The sequence below is a fragment of the Calliphora vicina genome, chromosome 2, assembly GCF_958450345.1.
Source record: "Calliphora vicina chromosome 2, idCalVici1.1, whole genome shotgun sequence".
Lineage (NCBI taxonomy): Eukaryota > Metazoa > Arthropoda > Insecta > Diptera > Calliphoridae > Calliphora > Calliphora vicina.
This window is the reverse complement of record NC_088781.1, coordinates 118746965-118771531: the sequence shown is the minus strand read 5'-3', so window position 1 is coordinate 118771531 and position 24567 is coordinate 118746965. Positions and strand designations below refer to the sequence as shown.

Below are 24567 nucleotides of genomic sequence, written 5' to 3'. Positions count from 1 at the left end.
TGTACAAAGAAGAAAAATACCTGGGAATTGATTATATTTTCCTGGTAAGTGTTGTCTAGTATTTAAAATTTGTCAAACATTTAAAAAATCTTGAGTTATGGCTAGAGATGATAATCGGGACTGATTTTTGAAAATATCGGGGATCGGGATTTGGTAAAGAATCCCGAAATCCCGACCCGGGGTTTTGGACACTAACACTAAAAAGCATATTGCATCTATGGTCTAGTCTGCCATCCTGGAACGAATTTTGTTTCCGATTTTGCTGCCGAAAAACATCTTTCATATTGACAAAACCGTTTGCAAATACTTATAACAAATCTGCAACTATTTTTCTCTTGTTCCTTCAGAAATAAAATGATCTATTTCTTTTGCAAGTTGCAAATCTACATTATAATTTGGTTTCGTTATTGTTATTTGGGTTTTTTACATTTATTAATAATATCTTTTAGCCTTTTAGCAATCGAAATATTTTCATTTTGATCGAGCTCCTCATCTGAGATAAAATCAGTTTCATTTGAAAAGGATTTAAATTGAGTTTTGTTAGATAACTTACAAAAAAATGTGAAGAATTTATTTTCCAGAGCCCCACTCTAGGAAAACCGCTTTCCTTTATTAACTATTTTGTAGCAGGAGTTGAGTTTAACAACTTTCCTGAACATCACTTTGCGATATTCGGGCATGTAGAATGTCAAAATGCATAAAAGAGGCACACAAAAATTACAATTTCCCCTATTTATTTATGAAAAACGGGATTTGGAAAATCCCGGGATTTAAAATTAAAAAATCCCGGGCTTCGGGGCTTAAGAAATCCCGAAAACCCCGGGATTTTCGGGAACGGGATTCCCCGTTTGACATCTCTAGTTATGGGTAAAAAGTATTCATTCGAGTAATGATCGTTCTATTAATCGAATAATTTCTTACAAATAATTATTCGAACAATTTAAAAATTACTATTATAAGAATAACGAATAATTCGAACAATTTAATGTAGAATAATCTAATGAAACGATCAATCATATGTCACACCAAAATTCGATTATAATCAAGAAATGGAACTCGATCTGTGATCACTCATATTTCTGACTAAAATTCGATTTCTTATCAAGAAAAATCTATTTTTTATATAAAAACTCCAAATATCTAAATTCGCTAATAACTTGGCCAATAAGCGTTTAATCAAGAAAAGAAGCTCGATCTGTGATCACTCATATTTCTTAACAAAAATCGATTTTTATATAAAAACTCAAAATATCTAAATTCGCTAATAACTTGGCCAATAAGCGTTTAATCAAGAAAAAGAGCTCGATCCGATTTTTTATATAAAAACTCACAATATCTAAAATCGCTAATAACTTGGCCAATAAGAGTTTTATCAAGAAAAGCAGCTCGATCTGTGATCACTCATATTTCTGACCAAAATTCGATTTTTTATATGAAAACTCAAAATATTTAAATTCGCTAATAACTTGGCCAATAAGCGTTGAATCAAAAAAAGGAGTTCTATCTGTGATCACTCATATTTCTTAACAAAAATCGATTTTTTATATAAAAACTCAAAATATCTAAAATCGCTAATAACTTGGCCAATAAGCGTTTAATCAAAAAAAAGGAGCTCGATCTGTGATCACTCATATTTCTGACCAAAAATCTATTTTTTATATAAAAACTCAAAATATTTATTTGGCCAATAAGCGTTTAATCAAGAAAAAGAGCTCGATCTGAGATCACTCATATTTCTTAACAAAAATCGATTTTTATATAAAAACTCACAATATCTAAAATCGCTAATAACTTGGCTAATAAGAGTTTTATCAAGAAAAGCAGCTCGATCTGTGATCACTCATATTTCTGACCAAAAATCGATTTTTTATATAAAAACTCAAAATATCTAAATTCGCTAATAACTTGGCCAATAAGCGTTTAATCAAGAAAAGGAGATCGATCAGTGATCACTCATATTTCTTACCAAAACTCGATTTTTTATATGAAAACTCAAAATATCTAAATTCGCTAATAACTTGGCCAATAAGCGTTTAATCAAGAAAAGAAGCTCGATCTGTGATCACTCATATTTCTTAACAAAAATCGATTTTTTTATATAAAAGCTCAAAATATCTAAATTCGCTAATAACTTGGCCAATAAGCGTTGAATCAAGAAAAGGAGTTCAATCTGTGATCACTCATATTTCTTAACAAAAATCGATGTTTTATATAAAAACTCAAAATATCTAAAATCGCTAATAACTTGGCCAATAAGCGTTTAATCAAAAAAAAGGAGCTCGATCTGTGATCACTCATAATTCTTAATAAAATCGATTTTTTATATAAAAACTCACAATATCTAAAATCGCTAATTAATTCCAAAAAACTTGATTAAATCTTAATTTTTTAAAAAATTCAGTTAATTTTAAACGTGTGATCGAATTATTCGAACACATTAAAACTTTTATTCAAATTCTTTTTATTCGAACAAGAGAAAAATCGAATAATTTTAATACCGCTTTCAAAAGATATGCCATCTATTGTAAATCCCGGATTTTTAAGTAATAAACAAATACAACTGGAAATTTCTGAAATATAATTGACAATTTTCGAAATATGTTTTGAAATTTCTGATATAAAATTAGAACATTTTGAAATATTATTGGATAGAATTATAGAATTAGAAATTCTGTAATTTAATTAGAAAATTCTGAAATATAATTGGAAATTTCTGAAATACAATTTAAAATTTCTGAAATATAATTGCAAAATTCTGAAATATTATTGAAAATTTCTGAAATTGAATTGAAATTTCTGAAATAAAAGAGAAAATTCTGAACAACAATTGGAAATTTCTGAAATATAATTGGAAATTTCTGAAATATTATTGGAAATTTCCGAACGTTACTATGAATTTTCTGAAATACAATTTAAAATTTCTGAAATAAAATTAGAAAATTCAGAAAATTTCTGAAATTGATTTAAACATTTTTTGAAATAAAATTAAAAAATTCTGAACTACAATTGGAAATTTCTGAAATTGAAATATAATTATAAAATTCTGAAATACAATTTAAAATTTCTAAAATGTTATTGGAAATTTTGAAATTGAATTAGAATTTTCTGAAATACAATTAGAAAATTCTGAAATACAATTTAAAATTTCGGAAATAAAATTGCAAAATGCTGAAATATATTTTGAAGTTTCTGAAATACAATTAGAAAATTCTGAAATAATATTGAAAATTTCTAAAATTGAATGGAAAATTTTTGAAATAAAATTAGAAAATTATGAACTACAAATTAAAATTTTCGAAATTGAATTAGAAATTTTTGAAATAAAATTAAAAAATTCTGAAAAAAAAATTTAAAAATTCTGAAATACAATTTAAAATATCTGAAATATTATTGGAAATTTCTGAAAAATTATTAGAAATTTCTAAAATAAAATTAGAAAATTCTGAAATACAATTTAAAATTTCTGAAATATAATTGCAAAATTCTGAAATATATTTGGAAAATCTTGAAATAAAATTGAAAATTCTGAAATATTATTGTGCAATTTGTGAACATTAAATAAAATTTTTTGAAATATAATAAGAAAATTCTGAAAGAGAATTGGAAATGGTGTTTGCAGTTCAGTCACTAAAGTATTACTTCTCATATAAATTTAATTTTTGCTCAACTGAATTTTAAAAATAAATTATGAATTTTCAATAATAAACATTTGACTCATAAACAAAATAAATCCTCTGCACTTTAAACAATTAAACATTTATTAATAATCATGATAATAAGGAGTGAGATCGAAAAATTCTTAACATACATATATGTTTATAAAAAAGAAACCACTAAACTTACAGCTTTAATTTTTTTTTTATTTGATTGAAATTATTATTACAATTTACAAAAAAAATTATTTTTATAGTTTTAATCACTAGTGATGAAATTTTGAACCTTTTTCGGAAACCCTTCCATTAACGTTTTTATAGTGCTTTCTGTCACTTTGCTCGAACATGTAGTCCATCTCCGTTTAAAATCTACCACACTTTTGGACACCTTTTTTGTACTCTTCAATTCTCTTTTAACAAGAGCCCAATATCTCTCCACTGGCCTTAGCTCCGGGCAGTTTGGAGGATTTGCCTCTCTTGGTACAAATACCACATTATTGTTCTTGTACCACTCAAGGGCTTGTTTGCCATAGTGACAGGATGCCAAGTCAGGCCAAAAATAAGTGGACACATTATGAAGTCTTATGAATGGAAGCAGCCTTTTTTGTAAACATTCCTTGATGTAAATTTCGGTATTTATAGAGCCCGTTGTAACAAATGAGTGGCTTCTTTTGCCGCAACTGCATATTGCTTGCCATACCAAGAACTTTCTGGGAAATTTTGTCTGCTTTTGGGTCCTAAACTTTTCTTCAACATTCCCTCGAGCATCAGCAACATAAAATTTTTGACCTGGAAGTTGCGAAAAATCTGCCAGAACATACGTTTCGTCATCCATTATGCAGCAAGAATATTTTTTTATAAAACTTGACTTCAATTTCCGTGCTCTGTTTTTGGCCTCTAAATTTTTAGTAGCGTTCCTGTCAGGAACTTTTTGAGCCTTGTATGTTTTTAAACCTGCATTAGCTTTAACTTTTCGTACCAAATAGTCCGAGCACTGAGCTAACCGGGCTGCTTTCCTACCGGATGTGTTGGGAGCTCTTTTGAAAATGCGTTCTATTTTTTTGGCTTTAGAAACATCATGTGGACCATTCCTTCTACCTGAACCAGGTTTTCTATCAACTGACAAGTTCTCCCGGTACTGTTTAATAACATTGGAAACAGTTTGACGGCAGACCTTTGTATGCTTGGCCAACTTTTTGTAAGACCAAGTTGGGTTTTGTTGAAAATATTTAATAATTTCAGTACGCACTTTTTTCTGGTCACTCATTTTAATCAGATTAACAAAAAAATTAATATAATTGACATTACACATAATAACTGACATGTTTTTCAAAGGTAACTTGATCAAAAAAAAATTCAAATAATACTTGGGTTAAAAAATGTAATGAAAAACGTGTGTTAAGAATTTTTCGATCTCACTCCTTAATATTGAAAATAAAAAAAAATTCAAGCATTTAAGTCTTAATTGGCTGGTATTGAAAGACCAAAAATAAAATTGAATTGTTAAAACAAAAAAAAATCAATATATTTGTTAACTACCATAAAATTTATACAAATTGCAGCACTACAACTTTTCAATAAGCCTCAGCAATAAATTCCTTTTACAATGGTCATGTTTATGTGTTTTTTCTCCATTATATTTGTTTTGCAATACTTTAGGCTTTATTTATGTGTATTTGTAAATATTTAATAATTTTTACGAGCAATTAAATGTTTGACAACAATCTTGATGTATAAATGTGTATGAGTGTGTATGTAATTTTTTTTATTTATATGTGTTTAAAGCAAAAATAAAACGTTTTTTTTATTATAATAAATGTATGTATAATTATTTTAACCATAAATGTGTAAAAAATATATTTACAAACCATTTTTTAAACTTAATTTTACTAATTAATTTTATTGCAATAAAAAAAAAACTCCATTTCCGCTTTAAAAATAACGCCGTACTGCAACACTCTGAACACTGAACAAACAATTAAATCTGGCATTAACCTCAAAACAACTGGTGTAACTATCTGTCTGTCTGACGTTTGGCTGTACAGCGATGCCTGGCAAAAAGAATACCATCGTTTATGCCTGCTGTCCGGAACCATATGTGGATGTTACATTTACAATACAGATACGAAGGCGAACATTATATTATTTTTTTAATTTAATTGTACCATGTGTGCTGATATCATCGATGGCTTTATTAGGATTTACCTTGCCGCCCGATTCGGGTGAAAAACTTACCTTAGGTATGTATGCATCATTATTATTTCAATTATTTATATATTTAATGAACATTTTCGAAATTTGGTTTTTATTTAAATTGTTTTTTTTTATTAATTTTGAGTTGTCTTAATTAAGTGGAAATAAGTTTATTTAATTGAAAAATTTTATTGCAGCAAATTATTATAAAAGTTTTGAAAATCAAATACCAAAAATAAGAAGTCATAAATTGGTATAGTTTTATTACGCCAAAAATTTAATTATTTTGGAAATCGACGTTATTGTTAGAATAAATTTTTTAAACAATTTTACCAGCTTATTTTAGCGGTAGCGAAATGAGGAAATGCTGGATTGCGTATTTAAACTAAATAAACAAACAAATTTATCTAAAAAATATAAAACGAAGTTCTAAAGTTATAAACTAAATTCGTAAGAAACTGCATGTTTTTATGCTTTAATTTTTTAAAATAAAATATGTTTTAAAAGTCATATGTTCTAGTTCTAGTTCTGTTCTAGTTCTGTTCTAGTTCTGTTCTAGTTCTGTTCTAGTTCTGTTCTAGTTCTGTTCTAGTTCTGTTCTAGTTCTGTTCTAGTTCTGTTCTAGTTCTGTTCTAGTTCTGTTCTAGTTCTGTTCTAGTTCTGTTCTAGTTCTGTTCTAGTTCTGTTCTAGTTCTGTTCTAGTTCTGTTCTAGTTCTGTTCTAGTTCTGTTCTAGTTCTGTTCTAGTTCTGTTCTAGTTCTGTTCTAGTTCTGTTCTAGTTCTGTTCTAGTTCTGTTCTAGTTCTGTTCTAGTTCTGTTCTAGTTCTGTTCTAGTTCTGTTCTAGTTCTGTTCTAGTTCTGTTCTAGTTCTGTTCTAGTTCTGTTCTAGTTCTGTTCTAGTTCTGTTCTAGTTCTGTTCTAGTTCTGTTCTAGTTCTGTTCTAGTTCTGTTCTAGTTCTGTTCTAGTTCTGTTCTAGTTCTGTTCTAGTTCTGTTCTAGTTCTGTTCTAGTTCTGTTCTAGTTCTGTTCTAGTTCTGTTCTAGTTCTGTTCTAGTTCTGTTCTAGTTCTGTTCTAGTTCTGTTCTAGTTCTGTTCTAGTTCTGTTCTAGTTCTGTTCTAGTTCTGTTCTAGTTCTGTTCTAGTTCTGTTCTAGTTCTGTTCTAGTTCTGTTCTAGTTCTGTTCTAGTTCTGTTCTAGTTCTGTTCTAGTTCTGTTCTAGTTCTGTTCTAGTTCTGTTCTAGTTCTGTTCTAGTTCTGTTCTAGTTCTGTTCTAGTTCTGTTCTAGTTCTGTTCTAGTTCTGTTCTAGTTCTGTTCTAGTTCTGTTCTAGTTCTGTTCTAGTTCTGTTCTAGTTCTGTTCTAGTTCTGTTCTAGTTCTGTTCTAGTTCTGTTCTAGTTCTGTTCTAGTTCTGTTCTAGTTCTGTTCTAGTTCTGTTCTAGTTCTGTTCTAGTTCTGTTCTAGTTCTGTTCTAGTTCTGTTCTAGTTCTGTTCTAGTTCTGTTCTAGTTCTGTTCTAGTTCTGTTCTAGTTCTGTTCTAGTTCTGTTCTAGTTCTGTTCTAGTTCTGTTCTAGTTCTGTTCTAGTTCTGTTCTAGTTCTGTTCTAGTTCTGTTCTAGTTCTGTTCTAGTTCTGTTCTAGTTCTGTTCTAGTTCTGTTCTAGTTCTGTTCTAGTTCTGTTCTAGTTCTGTTCTAGTTCTGTTCTAGTTCTGTTCTAGTTCTGTTCTAGTTCTGTTCTAGTTCTGTTCTAGTTCTGTTCTAGTTCTGTTCTAGTTCTGTTCTAGTTCTGTTCTAGTTCTGTTCTAGTTCTGTTCTAGTTCTGTTCTAGTTCTGTTCTAGTTCTGTTCTAGTTCTGTTCTAGTTCTGTTCTAGTTCTGTTCTAGTTCTGTTCTAGTTCTGTTCTAGTTCTGTTCTAGTTCTGTTCTAGTTCTGTTCTAGTTCTGTTCTAGTTCTGTTCTAGTTCTGTTCTAGTTCTGTTCTAGTTCTGTTCTAGTTCTGTTCTAGTTCTGTTCTAGTTCTGTTCTAGTTCTGTTCTAGTTCTGTTCTAGTTCTGTTCTAGTTCTGTTCTAGTTCTGTTCTAGTTCTGTTCTAGTTCTGTTCTAGTTCTGTTCTAGTTCTGTTCTAGTTCTGTTCTAGTTCTGTTCTAGTTCTGTTCTAGTTCTGTTCTAGTTCTGTTCTAGTTCTGTTCTAGTTCTGTTCTAGTTCTGTTCTAGTTCTGTTCTAGTTCTGTTCTAGTTCTGTTCTAGTTCTGTTCTAGTTCTGTTCTAGTTCTGTTCTAGTTCTGTTCTAGTTCTGTTCTAGTTCTGTTCTAGTTCTGTTCTAGTTCTGTTCTAGTTCTGTTCTAGTTCTGTTCTAGTTCTGTTCTAGTTCTGTTCTAGTTCTGTTCTAGTTCTAGTTCTGTTCTAGTTCTGTTCTAGTTCTGTTCTAGTTCTGTTCTAGTTCTGTTCTAGTTCTGTTCTAGTTCTAGTTCTGTTCTAGTTCTGTTCTAGTTCTGTTCTAGTTCTGTTCTAGTTCTGTTCTAGTTCTGTTCTAGTTCTGTTCTAGTTCTGTTCTAGTTCTGTTCTAGTTCTGTTCTAGTTCTGTTCTAGTTCTGTTCTAGTTCTGTTCTAGTTCTGTTCTAGTTCTGTTCTAGTTCTGTTCTAGTTCTGTTCTAGTTCTGTTCTAGTTCTGTTCTAGTTCTGTTCTAGTTCTGTTCTAGTTCTGTTCTAGTTCTGTTCTAGTTCTGTTCTAGTTCTGTTCTAGTTCTGTTCTAGTTCTGTTCTAGTTCTGTTCTAGTTCTGTTCTAGTTCTGTTCTAGTTCTGTTCTAGTTCTGTTCTAGTTCTGTTCTAGTTCTGTTCTAGTTCTGTTCTAGTTCTGTTCTAGTTCTGTTCTAGTTCTGTTCTAGTTCTGTTCTAGTTCTGTTCTAGTTCTGTTCTAGTTCTGTTCTAGTTCTGTTCTAGTTCTGTTCTAGTTCTGTTCTAGTTCTGTTCTAGTTCTGTTCTAGTTCTGTTCTAGTTCTGTTCTAGTTCTGTTCTAGTTCTGTTCTAGTTCTGTTCTAGTTCTGTTCTAGTTCTGTTCTAGTTCTGTTCTAGTTCTGTTCTAGTTCTGTTCTAGTTCTGTTCTAGTTCTGTTCTAGTTCTGTTCTAGTTCTGTTCTAGTTCTGTTCTAGTTCTGTTCTAGTTCTGTTCTAGTTCTGTTCTAGTTCTGTTCTAGTTCTGTTCTAGTTCTGTTCTAGTTCTGTTCTAGTTCTGTTCTAGTTCTGTTCTAGTTCTGTTCTAGTTCTGTTCTAGTTCTGTTCTAGTTCTGTTCTAGTTCTGTTCTAGTTCTGTTCTAGTTCTGTTCTAGTTCTGTTCTAGTTCTGTTCTAGTTCTGTTCTAGTTCTGTTCTAGTTCTGTTCTAGTTCTGTTCTAGTTCTGTTCTAGTTCTGTTCTAGTTCTGTTCTAGTTCTGTTCTAGTTCTGTTCTAGTTCTGTTCTAGTTCTGTTCTAGTTCTGTTCTAGTTCTGTTCTAGTTCTGTTCTAGTTCTGTTCTAGTTCTGTTCTAGTTCTGTTCTAGTTCTGTTCTAGTTCTGTTCTAGTTCTGTTCTAGTTCTGTTCTAGTTCTGTTCTAGTTCTGTTCTAGTTCTGTTCTAGTTCTGTTCTAGTTCTGTTCTAGTTCTGTTCTAGTTCTGTTCTAGTTCTGTTCTAGTTCTGTTCTAGTTCTGTTCTAGTTCTGTTCTAGTTCTGTTCTAGTTCTGTTCTAGTTCTGTTCTAGTTCTGTTCTAGTTCTGTTCTAGTTCTGTTCTAGTTCTGTTCTAGTTCTGTTCTAGTTCTGTTCTAGTTCTGTTCTAGTTCTGTTCTAGTTCTGTTCTAGTTCTGTTCTAGTTCTGTTCTAGTTCTGTTCTAGTTCTGTTCTAGTTCTGTTCTAGTTCTGTTCTAGTTCTGTTCTAGTTCTGTTCTAGTTCTGTTCTAGTTCTGTTCTAGTGCTGTTCTAGTTCTGTTCTAGTTCTGTTCTTTTTCTGTTCTAGTTCTGTTCTAGTTCTGTTCTAGTTCTGTTCTAGTTCTGTTCTAGTTCTGTTCTAGTTCTGTTCTAGTTCTGTTCTAGTTCTGTTCTAGTTCTGTTCTAGTTCTGTTGTAGTTCTGTTCTAGTTCTGTTCTAGTTCTGTTCTAGTTCTGTTCTAGTTCTGTTCTAGTTCTGTTCTAGTTCTGTTCTAGTTCTGTTCTAGTTCTGTTCTAGTTCTGTTCTAGTTCTGTTCTAGTTCTGTTCTAGTTCTGTTCTAGTTCTGTTCTAGTTCTGTTCTAGTTCTGTTCTAGTTCTGTTCTAGTTCTGTTCTAGTTCTGTTCTAGTTCTGTTCTAGTTCTGTTCTAGTTCTGTTCTAGTTCTGTTCTAGTTCTGTTCTAGTTCTGTTCTAGTTCTGTTCTAGTTCTGTTCTAGTTCTGTTCTAGTTCTGTTCTAGTTCTGTTCTAGTTCTGTTCTAGTTCTGTTCTAGTTCTGTTCTAGTTCTGTTCTAGTTCTGTTCTAGTTCTGTTCTAGTTCTGTTCTAGTTCTGTTCTAGTTCTGTTCTAGTTCTGTTCTAGTTCTGTTCTAGTTCTGTTCTAGTTCTGTTCTAGTTCTGTTCTAGTTCTGTTCTAGTTCTGTTCTAGTTCTGTTCTAGTTCTGTTCTAGTTCTGTTCTAGTTCTGTTCTAGTTCTGTTCTAGTTCTGTTCTAGTTCTGTTCTAGTTCTGTTCTAGTTCTGTTCTAGTTCTGTTCTAGTTCTGTTCTAGTTCTGTTCTAGTTCTGTTCTAGTTCTGTTCTAGTTCTGTTCTAGTTCTGTTCTAGTTCTGTTCTAGTTCTGTTCTAGTTCTGTTCTAGTTCTGTTCTAGTTCTGTTCTAGTTCTGTTCTAGTTCTGTTCTAGTTCTGTTCTAGTTCTGTTCTAGTTCTGTTCTAGTTCTGTTCTAGTTCTGTTCTAGTTCTGTTCTAGTTCTGTTCTAGTTCTGTTCTAGTTCTGTTCTAGTTCTGTTCTAGTTCTGTTCTAGTTCTGTTCTAGTTCTGTTCTAGTTCTGTTCTAGTTCTGTTCTAGTTCTGTTCTAGTTCTGTTCTAGTTCTGTTCTAGTTCTGTTCTAGTTCTGTTCTAGTTCTGTTCTAGTTATGTTCTAGTTCTGTTCTAGTTCTGTTCTAGTTCTGTTCTAGTTATGTTCTAGTTCTGTTCTAGTTCTGTTCTAGTTCTGTTCTAGTTCTGTTCTAGTTCTGTTCTAGTTCTGTTCTAGTTCTGTTCTAGTTCTGTTCTAGTTCTGTTCTAGTTCTGTTCTAGTTCTGTTCTAGTTCTGTTCTAGTTCTGTTCTAGTTCTGTTCTAGTTCTGTTCTAGTTCTGTTCTAGTTCTGTTCTAGTTCTGTTCTAGTTCTGTTCTAGTTCTGTTCTAGTTCTGTTCTAGTTCTGTTCTAGTTCTGTTCTAGTTCTGTTCTAGTTCTGTTCTAGTTCTGTTCTAGTTCTGTTCTAGTTCTGTTCTAGTTCTGTTCTAGTTCTGTTCTAGTTCTGTTCTAGTTCTGTTCTAGTTCTGTTCTAGTTCTGTTCTAGTTCTGTTCTAGTTCTGTTCTAGTTCTGTTCTAGTTCTGTTCTAGTTCTGTTCTAGTTCTGTTCTTCTCCTTTATACATTTGACCTTTAAAATATATTTATTTACTAAAACAATAAATAAATCCTAAAAAGTCTCTAAATGGTTATTACCAAAATTACAAAAGCAACTTAAAAAAAAGAATTTTAAATAAATTAGTTTTTAATAAAAAAATTAATAAGTATTAAAGATAAAATTAAATTTTCTTTATTTTTTATTTCCAAAAACAAAAAACGTTATTTATATTTTCTTTGTGTTGTTATTGCTGTTGTGTTTTTGATTAAAATCTTTTTTATGAATATTTCAGGCGTTACTATACTACTCTCACTAACAGTTTTTCTAAATCTTGTTGCTGAATCCATGCCGACAACGTCGGATGCTGTTCCTCTTATAGGTACACACAGATCACAAATAGTAAAAATTTTAAACAAAAAAAGTGTATAATTTATATTTTGGTTTATGATTTTTTTAAAAACAAAATGAAAAGCTATTAGAAACTAAAAAGCAATTTAATGAAATTTTGGCTAAAAAAATATTATAAAATCAGTGTAAATAAAATTATTGGTACACAGAAGGAAAAACTATTCAAAATTTATATTTAATGAAATCAGAAAACACTTGCAGTTTTTTTCTAAATTTCCTGTGTATTGTAAAGTTTTTCCAAATGTCCTTTAAATTGTTTTATTCATGCAATAGTTTCTTTTAATATTTTAGCATTTTAAAAAAACTAACATCTTTTTGGTTTGTAGAGTATTTCATTATAAAACAGAAAAAAAATAAAAACCTAACTTTCAAATCATGTAAAAATAGTTTTTACATACAATTTTCTGAATAACAATTACTTATAAAAACAATTCAAATAATGATTACATGAAATACCAATTATTTCTAGATTTTATAATTTTAGATGAATGGAATGACTAGAATGGTATAATTATAAATGAATGCCTTTCATTTCAAGCAAATGTTATAGAGTTGTTCGATTATATTTCCAAAATGTAAAGAAATTTTGAGCTATCATCATTAGTTTTTAAAAAACGCTCAATCGTATATTCTTTAGCTTCTCAATATTTCAGTAGTGTAGCAACCTACCAACTCGTTGAGCTTTTACTCGTTTATGACCCTTCTCAATCGTGGATATTTTAGTAGTTTAGGAAAGTTCTCAATCGTGGATCCTTAAGTAATTTAGGAACCTTCTCAATCGAGAATCATTTAGTAGCTTTGGAACCTTCTTTTAGTAGTTTAGGAACCTACTCAATCTGGTTCATTTAGTAGTTCAGGAGCCCATTCAGTCGAGCATATTTTAGTAGTTTTGAATCAATCTCAAACGTGTATCTTTTATTTGTTTTGGAACCTTCTCAATCGTGGATGTTTTAGTAGTTTAGGAACCATCTCAATCGTGGTTCTCTTATTAGATAAGGAACCTTCTTAGTTGCGGGTCTTTTAGTAGTTTAGGGACCTTCTCAATCGTGGATCTTTTTTTAGTTGAGGAACCATTTCAATCGTGGATCTTTTATAAGCTTACACAGTACAACATTTTTCAGTTCATTGCTTTGGGACTCAATATTGACAATTCCACGTGAAAGTAGCCCCAAAAATAAGAACTTCTGCATCATCAGTTTTGTCAAGTTGGCTGGCGTATTAATTTAATGGCCATACGAATTTTTTTTCCTCAAGGTGCATTTTTATCACTTTTTCTATATTTTAGCACGGTTATATCTCGTATACCGTACGGTATATCTCTTTTGTGTCTGAAGCAAAGTTGTAGATATTGAATAGTAGAAAAATAGTACGGAACATATCTACCCGAAAAAGGTGCATCCAGTGCCTTAAAAATCGCAAAAATGCCCATTTTTTAAAAATTTTTTAACAATTTTTCACCTTTTTTGATCAATAGCTGGATTACAAATGCAATTATGAACTGATCACCATGAAATTAGGTCTTGTGATTTGTGTCTATATAGAAGTTATTTATCATGAATTTTGTATGTATACCATCATTTTTAACAGATTTATTCACTTTAAAGTGATTTTCGGAAGCTGGTCTTATATGGGAGCTATGAATAATTATGGACCGATCATAATAAAATTTTTTGACATGAATTTTGTATATATAAAACTTATATGGAGCGAAATTTCTGTATATACATATATAAATTAAACATTTATGACCGATAAAGTCCAATTTCGGGAGGACATTTGTATGGGGGCTAGGTGAAATAATGAACCGATTTCAGCCAATTTCAACAGTTTTCGTCCTTGGGCCGAACAAATTATATGTACCGAATTTGTTAATGATCGGTCCATAATTAGTCATAGCTCACATATAAGACACGCTTCCGAAAATCACTTTAAATTGCATAAATCTGTGAAAAATTATGGTATACATACAAAATTCATGATAAATAACTTTTATATAGACACAAATCACACGACCTAATTTCATGGTGATCGGTCCATAACTGGATTTGTAATCCAGTTATTGAGCAAAAAAGGTGAAAAATTGGTTAAAAAATTTAAAAAATGGGCATTTTGGCGATTGTTAAGGTACTTTTTTTCTACTATTAATTATCTACAACTTTGCTTCAGCCACAAAAGAGATATTCCGTACGGTATACGAGATATAACCGTGCTAAAATATAGAAAAAGTGATAAAAATCCACCTTAAGGAAAAAAAATTCGTATGGCCATTAAATTAATACGGCAGCCAACTTGACAAAACTAATGATGCAGAAGTTCTTATTTTTGGGGCTACTTTCACGTGCAATTGTCAGAATTGAGTCCCAAAATCATGTGTTGTACTGTGTTAGGAACCCCCTTAGTTATGGATCTTTTAGTAGATTAGGAATTTTCTCAATCTTGGATCCTTTAGTGGTTTAAGAACCTTCTCAATCGCGGATATTTTACTAGTTTAGGAACCTTCTCAATCATGGCTCTTTTATTAGTTTAGGAACCTTCTTAATCGTGGATCTTTAAGTAGTTTAGGAACCTTCTCAATCGTGGATCTTTTATTAGTTTAGGAACTTTCTCAATGGTGGATCTTTTAGTACTTTAGGAACCTTCTAAGAGGTGGATTTTTTACTAGTTTAGGAATCATCTCAATCGTGGATCCTTTATAAGCTTAGGAACCTCCTCTGTTATGGATCTTTTAGTAGATTAGGAACTTTCTCAATCTTGAATCTTTTAGTGGTTAAAGAACCTTCTCAATCGTGGATATTTTACTAGTTTAGGAACCTTCTCAATCGTGGCTCTTTTATTAGCTTAGGAGCCTTTTCAATCTTGGATATTTCAATGGTTTAGAAACCTTCTCATTCGTGGATATTTTACTGGTTAGGAAACATCTCAATCATAGATCTCTTATTAGTTAAGGAAACCTCTCAATCGTGGATCTTTTAGTAATTTAGGATCCTTCTCCATCGTGGATCTCTTAGTAGCTTAGGAACCTTCTCAGTCGTGGTTCTTTCAGTAGTTTAGGAACCTACTCAATAGTGAATCTTTTAATATCTTAGGGACTTCCTCAACCGTGCATCTTTCAGTAGTTTAAAAAGCTACTCAATCTTGAATTATGTAGTAGATTAGGAACCTTCTTAATCTTGGATGTTTTATTGGTTTAGGAACCTGCTCAATCGTGGATCTTTTAATAATTTAGGAACCTTCTCAATATTGGATCTTTTAGTAGTTTAGGAACTTTCTCAATCTTGGATCTTTTAGTGGTTTGGAACCTCCTTAATCTTGGATATTTTATTAGCTAGGAACCTTCTCAATCCGGGACCTTTTATTAGCTTAAGAACCTTCTCAGTTGTGGATATTTTTGTAGTTTAGGAACCTTCTCAATCGTGGATCTTTTAGTAGTTTAGGAACCTTCTCAATCATGGATCTTTAAGTAGTTTAGGAACCTTCTCAATCGTGGATATTTTAGTAGTTTAGGAACCTTCTCAATCATGGTAGTAGTTCAATATTATCTTTGCACGAACAACTCTGTAACACTTCAAAGATCATAATTGTCATTAGGCTTTCTTTGAAAAGGAATGTCATGTAATATCAACTAGAATCTATTCACAATTTTTTAAATTTTTAAGGAACTTTTTGAATTTAGTAGAGTTTTAAAACATTTCTTTAATTTCACTATAATATAAATTAATTTTTAATTAAGTGCTCTCCTTTTATTCTTTAATTATTCCCAATAATTGGAAAAATACAAAAATCTCATTTCTAAAAATTAAAAACCCAGCAAACCAAAAAATGTTAATACAGTTCTATGTGTTTGTTTGCCTTACACACCAACTACACGTACAAAAAAACTATATATGAAATGTTTTAATTTTAAATACTCACACACACATACACTGAAAATAAACTACATGTTTATTGTTGTTTGATTTTTCTCAATACTTTTTTTTAATGTTTTTGGTTTTTAAACTGATAAATATTATTGTATAAGTTTTTCTTAATTTAGTTGCATATGATTTTTTTCCAAAAATCTATATGTTTTATGCTTAAAAAAACAAAAAAATTAGATTTTTATTATACTGGCAAGATCAGTGATTGTTTGTAATCTAAATGTTATGTTTCAAAATTAATTTCTAAAACCAAAACCAAAATAAAATTAGAAACAAATTTCATTACATTTTTAATTTGGCTCAAAATTTCATAAAATTATTTTTATATTTTCATTTAAATCATAATTTTCCACATCTTCACAAACTTAGGCTACAAAACAAACTTCGGTATTTTCTAGGGGATTTATTTTTCAACTAAAGCTTTATATTTTATTTATAATTCAATTCAATACCTACTTTTGTTTAGTTTTTGTCTCTAGGTTGTATATATAATTTCTTTTTTAATTTATTTAGTACTAATTAAATGCATTTTACTTAATTTAAAAACCAAAACAAAAATTTAAACTTATTAACCAACAACTAAATAATAAAGTAGTGCTGCTTTTATATTCAGTTAAATAAGTAGTAAAACAAAAACTCAACTAAAACTAGTAACTAGTGTGCATATACTAAACTAATAAACTGCAAAAAAAAAATCCATCCAAAAACCTTTATTTCGCTACCAAATCATTTGAGACCAATAAACAAAATCAAAATTCTCAAAACAGTTTGAAAATTGCAAACAAAATTATATAAGGAAATCATAACAATTCAAAATCGTATCAAATTTCAAAACGCTACAATTACCGTAAACAAAAAATCCAAGTATCCATTTTATAAATAATTCATTAAAGTCATTTGATACTTGGCTTTTTAGCTATTTATATATATTCTAGTTTAAAACTAATTTGAAAAAGAAAAACTACGTCATTTTTGATTAAAACCAAATTTATTTTTATTAAAATACATAAAATATATTTATGTATTCATACATACATATTTCTTAAGTGTTGTAAGCTGCGTTGGTAGGTATATACTTACATATAATGTTCATTAATATTTATATAAACATAATCATTTAATTATTTTAATTGTTTAATTTGTTTACTTTTAAAAAATTATTTAATTTTTTACCAAAATTTATTATTTATTATTAACACAAATGCTGAGATCATAACTAGGGCATAATTATTTCTCTCTGTGTGTTTCTCAGGGTTGCTAATAATGTATTGTGTAAAAAAAAGTCAGTGTGCTGCTGGATGTTAAACCAAGTCCAGAGGCTAACTCAATCGTGATCCATGTAGTAGTACTGGAACAACCTATATTTTAATTTGCCAAGAACAGTTTGATAGTTTGGAATCTTCACAAATCGTTCATCTTTTTTGGGAACCTTCTCAATTCTAAATTTAATAGTAGTTTAGAAACCTTCTTAACCGTGAATCTTTTAGCAGTTATAAACCTTCCCAATCGTGGATCTTTTAGTAGTGCAGGAACCCTTTCAGTCGTGCATCCTTTAGTAGCTTTGGAATCTTCTCAATTGTTTATCTGTTATTGGATTAGGAACCTTCTCAACCGTAAATTTTTTAGTAGTTTAGAAACCTTCTCAACTGTGATTCTTTTAGCAGTTATAAACCTTCTCAATCGTGGATCTTTTCGTAGTCCAGGAACCCTTTCAGTCGTACATCTTTTAGTAGCTTTGGAATCTTCTCAATTGTTTATCTGTTATTAGATTAGGAACCTTCTCAACCGTGAATTTTTTAGTAGTTTAGGAACATTCACAATCGTGGATCTTTTAGTAGTTTAAGAACATTCTCAATCATGCATCGATTTGAAGTTTAGGAACCTTCTAACTCGTAAAACTTTTAGTAGTTTAGGAACCTTCTCAATCGTTGATGTTTTAGTGGTTTAGGAACCTTCTCAATCATGCATAGATTTTAAGTTTAGGAACATTCTCAGTAGTTTTGAAAACTTCTCAATCGTCGATCTTTTAGCAGTTTTGGAACCTTATAAATCAATCATCCATTAGTAGTTGATGAACTTTCTCAATCATGTATCTTTTAGTAGTTTAGGAACCTTCTCAATCTTGGAACTTTTAGTGGTTTGGAAGCTTCTAAATCGTGGTTATTTTACTAGTTTAGGAACCTTCTCCATCATGTATCTTTTAGTAGTTTAGGAACATTCTCAATCATGGAACTTTTAGTGGTTGGAACCTTCTAAATCATGGATATTTTACTAGTTTAGGAACCTTCTCCATCATGTATCTTTTAGTAGTTTAGGAACCTTCTCAATCGTGGAAGTTTCAGTGGTTTGGAACCTTCTAAATCGTGGATATTTTACCAGTTTAGGAACCTTCTCCATCATAATCTTTTAGTAGTTTAGGAACCTTCTCAATCTTGGAAGTTTTAGTGGTTTGGTACCTACTAAATCGTGGATATTTTACCAGTGTAGGAACCTTCTCCATCATGTATATTTTAGTAGTTCAGGAACCTTCTCAATCATGGAACTTTTAGTGGTTTGGAACCTTCTAAATCATGGATATTTTACTAGTTTAGGAACCTTCTCCATTATGTATCTTTTAGTAGTTTAGGAACCTGCTCAATCGTGAATATTTTAGTATTTTAGGAATATTTTCAATCTTGGATTTTTAGTGAATTATGAACCTTCTAAATCGTGAAACTTTTAGTAGTCTAGGAATCTTCTCAATCTTTTATATTATAGTAGTTTAGGAATCTTATCAATCGTGCTTCGATTAGTAGTTTAGGAACCTTTTCAATCGTGTAACTTTTAGTAGTTTAGAAATATTGAAAATCAAAGATTTGTTTAATACTTTTAAAATATTTTCGGTAAAAAATATAAAATTATTATATTATTGAGGCTCGAGTTTATTAAATGAAATATTTATTAAAAATACGAAAACTCGTTGATCGAAGTTGTTCGATTATTTGGTAGTAGCACAGGGACAACCCCAATCCTGAAAACTTTAGTGCTACAGGAACAATCTCATACCTGATATTTTAGTAGTCCAGAAAAAAGCAGACATCTGGGTCATTTAGTAGACCAGAAACAATGTCAATCGTGGATTTTTAACTAGTTTTGTAACACTCTCAATCGCGGATCTTTTTCTTCCAGGAATCATCGTTCCTTTAGTTGTCCAGGAATTACCTCATTGCTGGACCTTTTAGTAATCCATTTAATATTTCAAACTTCAATTAACAGTACAGTAACTATCTCAATCTTTTAGTAGCTACCAACATTCTCAATTACGGATTTTTGAGCAGTATATTGGATCTTTTACTAGTCTGGAAACATTCTGACTCGTGGATTTTTTAGTATTACAGGAACCATCTCAATGTATTTTAAAAGTCTAAAAAAGTTTTGAATCGAGGACCTTTTAGAAGTCAAAAAAATCTGAATATAGGACCTTTTAGAAGTCCAAAATCAATCTGAATCGAGGACCTTTTTTTACTACAGGAACCATCCCAATGCATATCAATCGAGGTATTTTTGTATTGTCCAAAAATATTCTCAATTATGGATATTTTAGTAGTACAGCAACTATCGTAAGCGTGAATCTTTTGGGTGTATGACTTAAAAAACCCCATCTATCGAATACTCTATTCCTAAGTGAAGCATATTCCAGAAAGACCTTTCTGCATCGATCGAAACAAATAGTTGTCGGGCGGGGCAAGGTCTGAACTATAAGGCGGGTGAGGCAAAACATCCCAACCACTACATTCTAAATACTTTTTAACAGGTTTTGCAACATAATGTTGGTCTGGCCAGATTTTAGTAGTTTATAATAGATAAGACCCTTTTGCTTACACCAAATACAGAGAGTTACCTTAGCGTCATGAATATATTTGGATATTTGGCTTCGGTGTCGATTGGGCTGGTGGACCATGCTTCACATACGAATTCTTACGCTTCGGGTTATCGTAATGGATCCATTTTTCATAGCAAGTAATGATTCGGTGTAAAAATGAGATACTTTTATAGCGTTCAATCATCATTTCGGACATGCAAAATCATCTTTCAAGGTCTCTCGGCTTCAATTCGTATGGTATCCAATTTCGCAAACATTTTGAAATAGCTGATCGAATAGCTCCCAATGATTTTACAAGCTCTTGTTGAGTTTTACAACAATCTTCATGGACTAATGCCTCCAATTCTTGGTCATCAAACTTTTTGGCTGGCCTGTGCGATCTTTGTCTTCGGTGTCAAAATCTTCACTTCTGAACCAAACAAATCATCTCTCGCACATTGAAACAAATGGAACACATTCACCATAAGCTTTGGTGAGGAAATGTATGCTTCAACGGAACTCTTTTTTCAAATTAAAGAAGTAAAGCAAAACTTCCCGCATATGTTCAATAACTAAGTGAAAATAAATGACGGACATGTTCATTCAAAATGACATATAAGTTATTAAAAACAAAAACCGCGTTCAAAAGATACGCCACCTATTGTAAATCCCGCATTATTAAATCAGGCAATCACTAAATACGAGCAACTAACTTAGATCCATCAACATTGCTCCTGTTTAAAACATTGGTATTTTAGGCAGAGCTACACTTTCGTAATTTAAGAAATGATATCATAAAATCTTTGATTTTAGACTAATTATCTCAACGTCTCGAACCAAAAGATCGATTACTTCAATTTGAAGAAGAAATTATTTAATTTCTTTATGAACTTCAGAAATTGTATCTTGATTAACCGTAGTAATATCTATAATTTGTATTCCGACTAATTCAACAATTTAACAAAATATCTAGCAGTTTACAAATTCTACTTCAAACCTTATTCTTAGTTATGATCTCAACATATTGTCTAAAAATTTTTACAAATCTTATTAAATTTATTAATTTACGAAAAGGCAAAATACTGTAACCAAATTGCAACTCTGTTTATACAAAAAGTATTCAAACAGAGTTGCAATTTAAGGTTAAATAAAAACCCCTCATCCTAAACCCAAACACACAAAAATACACTGTAAATATAAAAACACTTAAAAAAAACTCCATAAAAAAATATAAAACATTAAAAATTCTCATGTAAGTACATAAACATTAAAAGAAAAATAACAACAACAAAAAAAAAACAAAGAAATCGTAACATAAAAAATTTTAAATTAAAAACAAAAATTAGTCAAACATTTTTACTTAAAAACCAACTAAACTCCAAAAATAACCCAGCAAACATAAAGCATGAACAAAAGAAAACATTAAATTTAAAAAAAAACGCACAAAAATACTAAAATCAAAAACAAAATTACAAATTTACAAATTTACTCGTAGCAATTCAATAAAACTCATACAAATTCTAAGCACAAACAAAAAAAATAACATGAAAAATACTAAACTCCAAATTAAAACTCAAAACTAAAAACCAAAACTAAATAAAAATTAAAATTTAAAATCTAAAAAAACTTAAATCAAAACTTTACAAACTTAATTAAAAAAAATAAAACTAAACCAAACTAAAACTAAACCATAAAGCACTTAAACATCTTCTCACTTTAAATTCTAAACAAAAAGTCTTTTTTTCGCCAAAACGAAAAAGCTTTTTTCCTAAACAAATTCTCTTAAATCTTAATAAATAACTATTTTAAATAAAACGCTTTTAATATGTTTTTTAATAAACTAAACCATAAACTAAATCATATATGAAAAAAATTTATCATGAAAATTGAATATCAAATTTCAAATTTCATTTCAAAATTATTAAAAAAAAAAAACTACGCGCAGTAGATGGTAGAGTTGCAACTCCACATAATAGGATGCTTCATTGTCATCTATTATGTCATGATTATCAAATATCAAAAAAAAAATTATATACATCTCAGATTCTTGGAATCATTAAGCAAAAATTTAATCATTTTTCCAAAAAAATTTAAAAAAAAATTGAAAGAAACATCCCAAAAACAATTAAATTTTAGTGAGAACATTCTACACTTGCATTTATAGTTTAGCCAACATACAAATAAATACTTACATGAAATACATGGAAAACTAATCAACAAAACAATAATAGTTTTAAACGTGGAAACGGTTTATAAACAAATTAATTGAATTAAATTTAAAAAAAGACAAGAAAAGGAAATATGTAAATGAGTAGAAAAACAGTCAGTTTATGATAAGTTATTACTAAAAATTTATATAAAACTATAAAGGTTTATGTCTAGGCTAATACATTTAATCACACTTTGTGTAATTTTTTGAGTCATGGAGACTAAAAAAAAACACCCGTGTCTTCAAGTTTTGCCCAAAGTCATGAACTTTTTCTTAAGGGCCCCCAAAGATTTGGGTCCTCGGTGTCATTTTTACAAAAAAGTGATCATTTTCTCAGACTCATATCTTGCCAACAGTTAGGAATGTTGATTTACTCTCTAAGGCATAGTTGTAGCCCTAGCAAGATATGAGCCTGAGAAAATTATCAATTTTTTTTGCAAAAATGACAATGAGGCCCTAAATCTTTGGCGGCCCATAAAAAAGTGCATGACTTTGGGCAAAACTGGGAGACACGGCTATTTTTTTGTATTTTCTTCAGAATAATTATCAGTAGGTGGCGGATTTCCATGCATTTATTATTGGAAAATATGCGCCTAAAATATGCTTCAAAAAAATCAAAATATGATCTAAAAATTTAAAAAATATGCACTTATATTTTTGTGCAGAAACAAAAAATAATTAAGTATGGATTTTGAAATGTCCAAAAAATACAAAACATTGTTGCCAGCAGTTAGAACTCTTTAAATTATACCAGGAATTAAACAATTAAAGTTCCAAAAATATTTTTAAAATAACTTTTCTTCTGGAAAACGATGCATATCCAATCCATTGCATATCTACCAAAATATATGTTCGTGCTTTAGTAGCACACACAGTTTTTTTGTAGTGCTAATATTGCACTCCATTCATTTTATTTTGTTGTGCTGGCAAACTTTTCTAGCAAAAATACACACTTCTGTAGTTGTGCTATAGCACAATTGACATTTCTGCAATTGATTCTATCAGTTGCTGTTCTTGATAAGTGCATAACAACATATCAGTAAACACACCCAATGTACAGTTGGGCAGAATCATAATTTTTTTGAAATAAATCTGGCATTTCTAAACGGCTGATTTGATCAGGATAATATTTGACGCGGGCGTAGCCAAGGAGTATTCGAGTTTAAATTAATGAAATGGGCCCTACAAATGCCCCAGGGGCGGCACTATGGGGGCTCAGAATAGGGTACCTTCGACATGCAACATTTTTAAACACGTGCCATTTTTTTGTTTCCCATTCGATTTCAAAGAGTTTTATATGTTTAGAAAGCGCTCGCCTATGTCTTGATGTGCTATTTATTTCTTATACTTTTCGAGTTATAGGCATTTTAAAATTTTGCCATACCTTGGTCCGCTTTTTTAAAAACATAGGTCGTACTTTTGTACCGAACGGGCTCGATTTTTTTTTGTTAGTTAGACAACTAAATTATCAGTAATATACAAAATATTTCAGAGTAATATCGATTATAGATCCAAAAATAAACGATTTTCAATTTAAGAATTCAAAAAATAGTAGATTTTTGCTGTTTTTTGGATGAAAAGGTGACTTAACTCTTTTTTATTAAAAAAAAACTTTCTTTAAGAACATATGTATAACAATTTTATGTTTCTCTGTAAGGTAGCTTACAGAGAACATTTTGGTATAAAAAACATGTCCTATTTTTTGAACATATTGCCCTGTCGTCCTTCGGAATTTGACCTATTTTTTGATAAAAATTTCAACTTTGGGCCACATGTTCTAAAATCCCAAAGTTGGGATCAAAAAACGGAAAGCTGCTTTAAAAACCTTGATGTGTTCCCTATTTATCCCCAAAGTATTTTCCCAGTCCCAAAGGAAATGTAGACCCTATGGTTAAAATTGTAAAAAATACCATTTTCGGGATTTTCGCTTAAATTTTTAGGAATTGTCGGATTCCTTTTGACCTTTTGAAAAGTTTTTTTACACTTTGTAATTTGGAATGACAAATTTAAAAAACGTTGAAAATTTCATTGAGTTTTGCTAATAAATAAAGATTTTATTACATATTACATATTTATTGAGTTTCTAAAACTAAAATTTTTATCAAAATTTTAATAGGATTACAAATACATATTAGGAACAATTTGATCCACATTTATTCCGAAAATTTTTTTTTCTTGTTTAGATATTTTAATTTTTGGTCTTACAAAAAAAATGCAAGTCTATATCTCAGTTAGATTCAAAAATATTTACACTAATGAATAATCGTTATTTTGTATTACATACTTGAAAACTAGAAATTGCAAACTAACATTGCAATTTGTATAGTAATATATGAATAGTAACTGCAATTTATATTAGCAGAGTTATACAAAATTATAATAGTAACTATATTTTTAGTATGCAGATTGATAAAAATGTATATTTACTGCAATTGACGGCTAATATAGTAGCAATTGTAAACCCTGGTAATAACCCAGCAATTAAGCAATTAGTACTGCTTGGAAATGACTGTCAGGAGCGGTTACTGTGTAGGTGAAGTTACAAAATCTTTCGATAACGAAATCTCTTATAAATCGAATTTGCAATGAAAACAAATATGAATGTTTTCTACACATTTAATGAATTTTTGATACTAAACTTGTTTGAAGAAAAATGTTTTGAAATGATTATTTTCAATTATTGATAAAGAAATGAAGAACTTAATGCCAGTTTCTCGATGTCGAAAGAAGTTAGTCGATAAAATTTATTGTTATTTCTATAACAAATTCGACAAAAAAAATTTTGT

The 24567-nt window shown here is 30.2% G+C and overlaps 1 protein-coding gene across 1 annotated transcript in view; it reads left to right on the top strand.

The window, feature by feature from the left end:
• Positions 1-24567, top strand: part of nAChRalpha6 (nicotinic acetylcholine receptor alpha6) — a 531258-nt gene that overhangs the window by 458007 nt on the left and 48684 nt on the right. The window contains exon 7 of the mRNA XM_065500448.1: positions 5699-5893. Coding sequence (XP_065356520.1) covers positions 5699-5893 — 195 coding nt within the window. The remainder of the gene's footprint in view (positions 1-5698; positions 5894-24567) is intronic.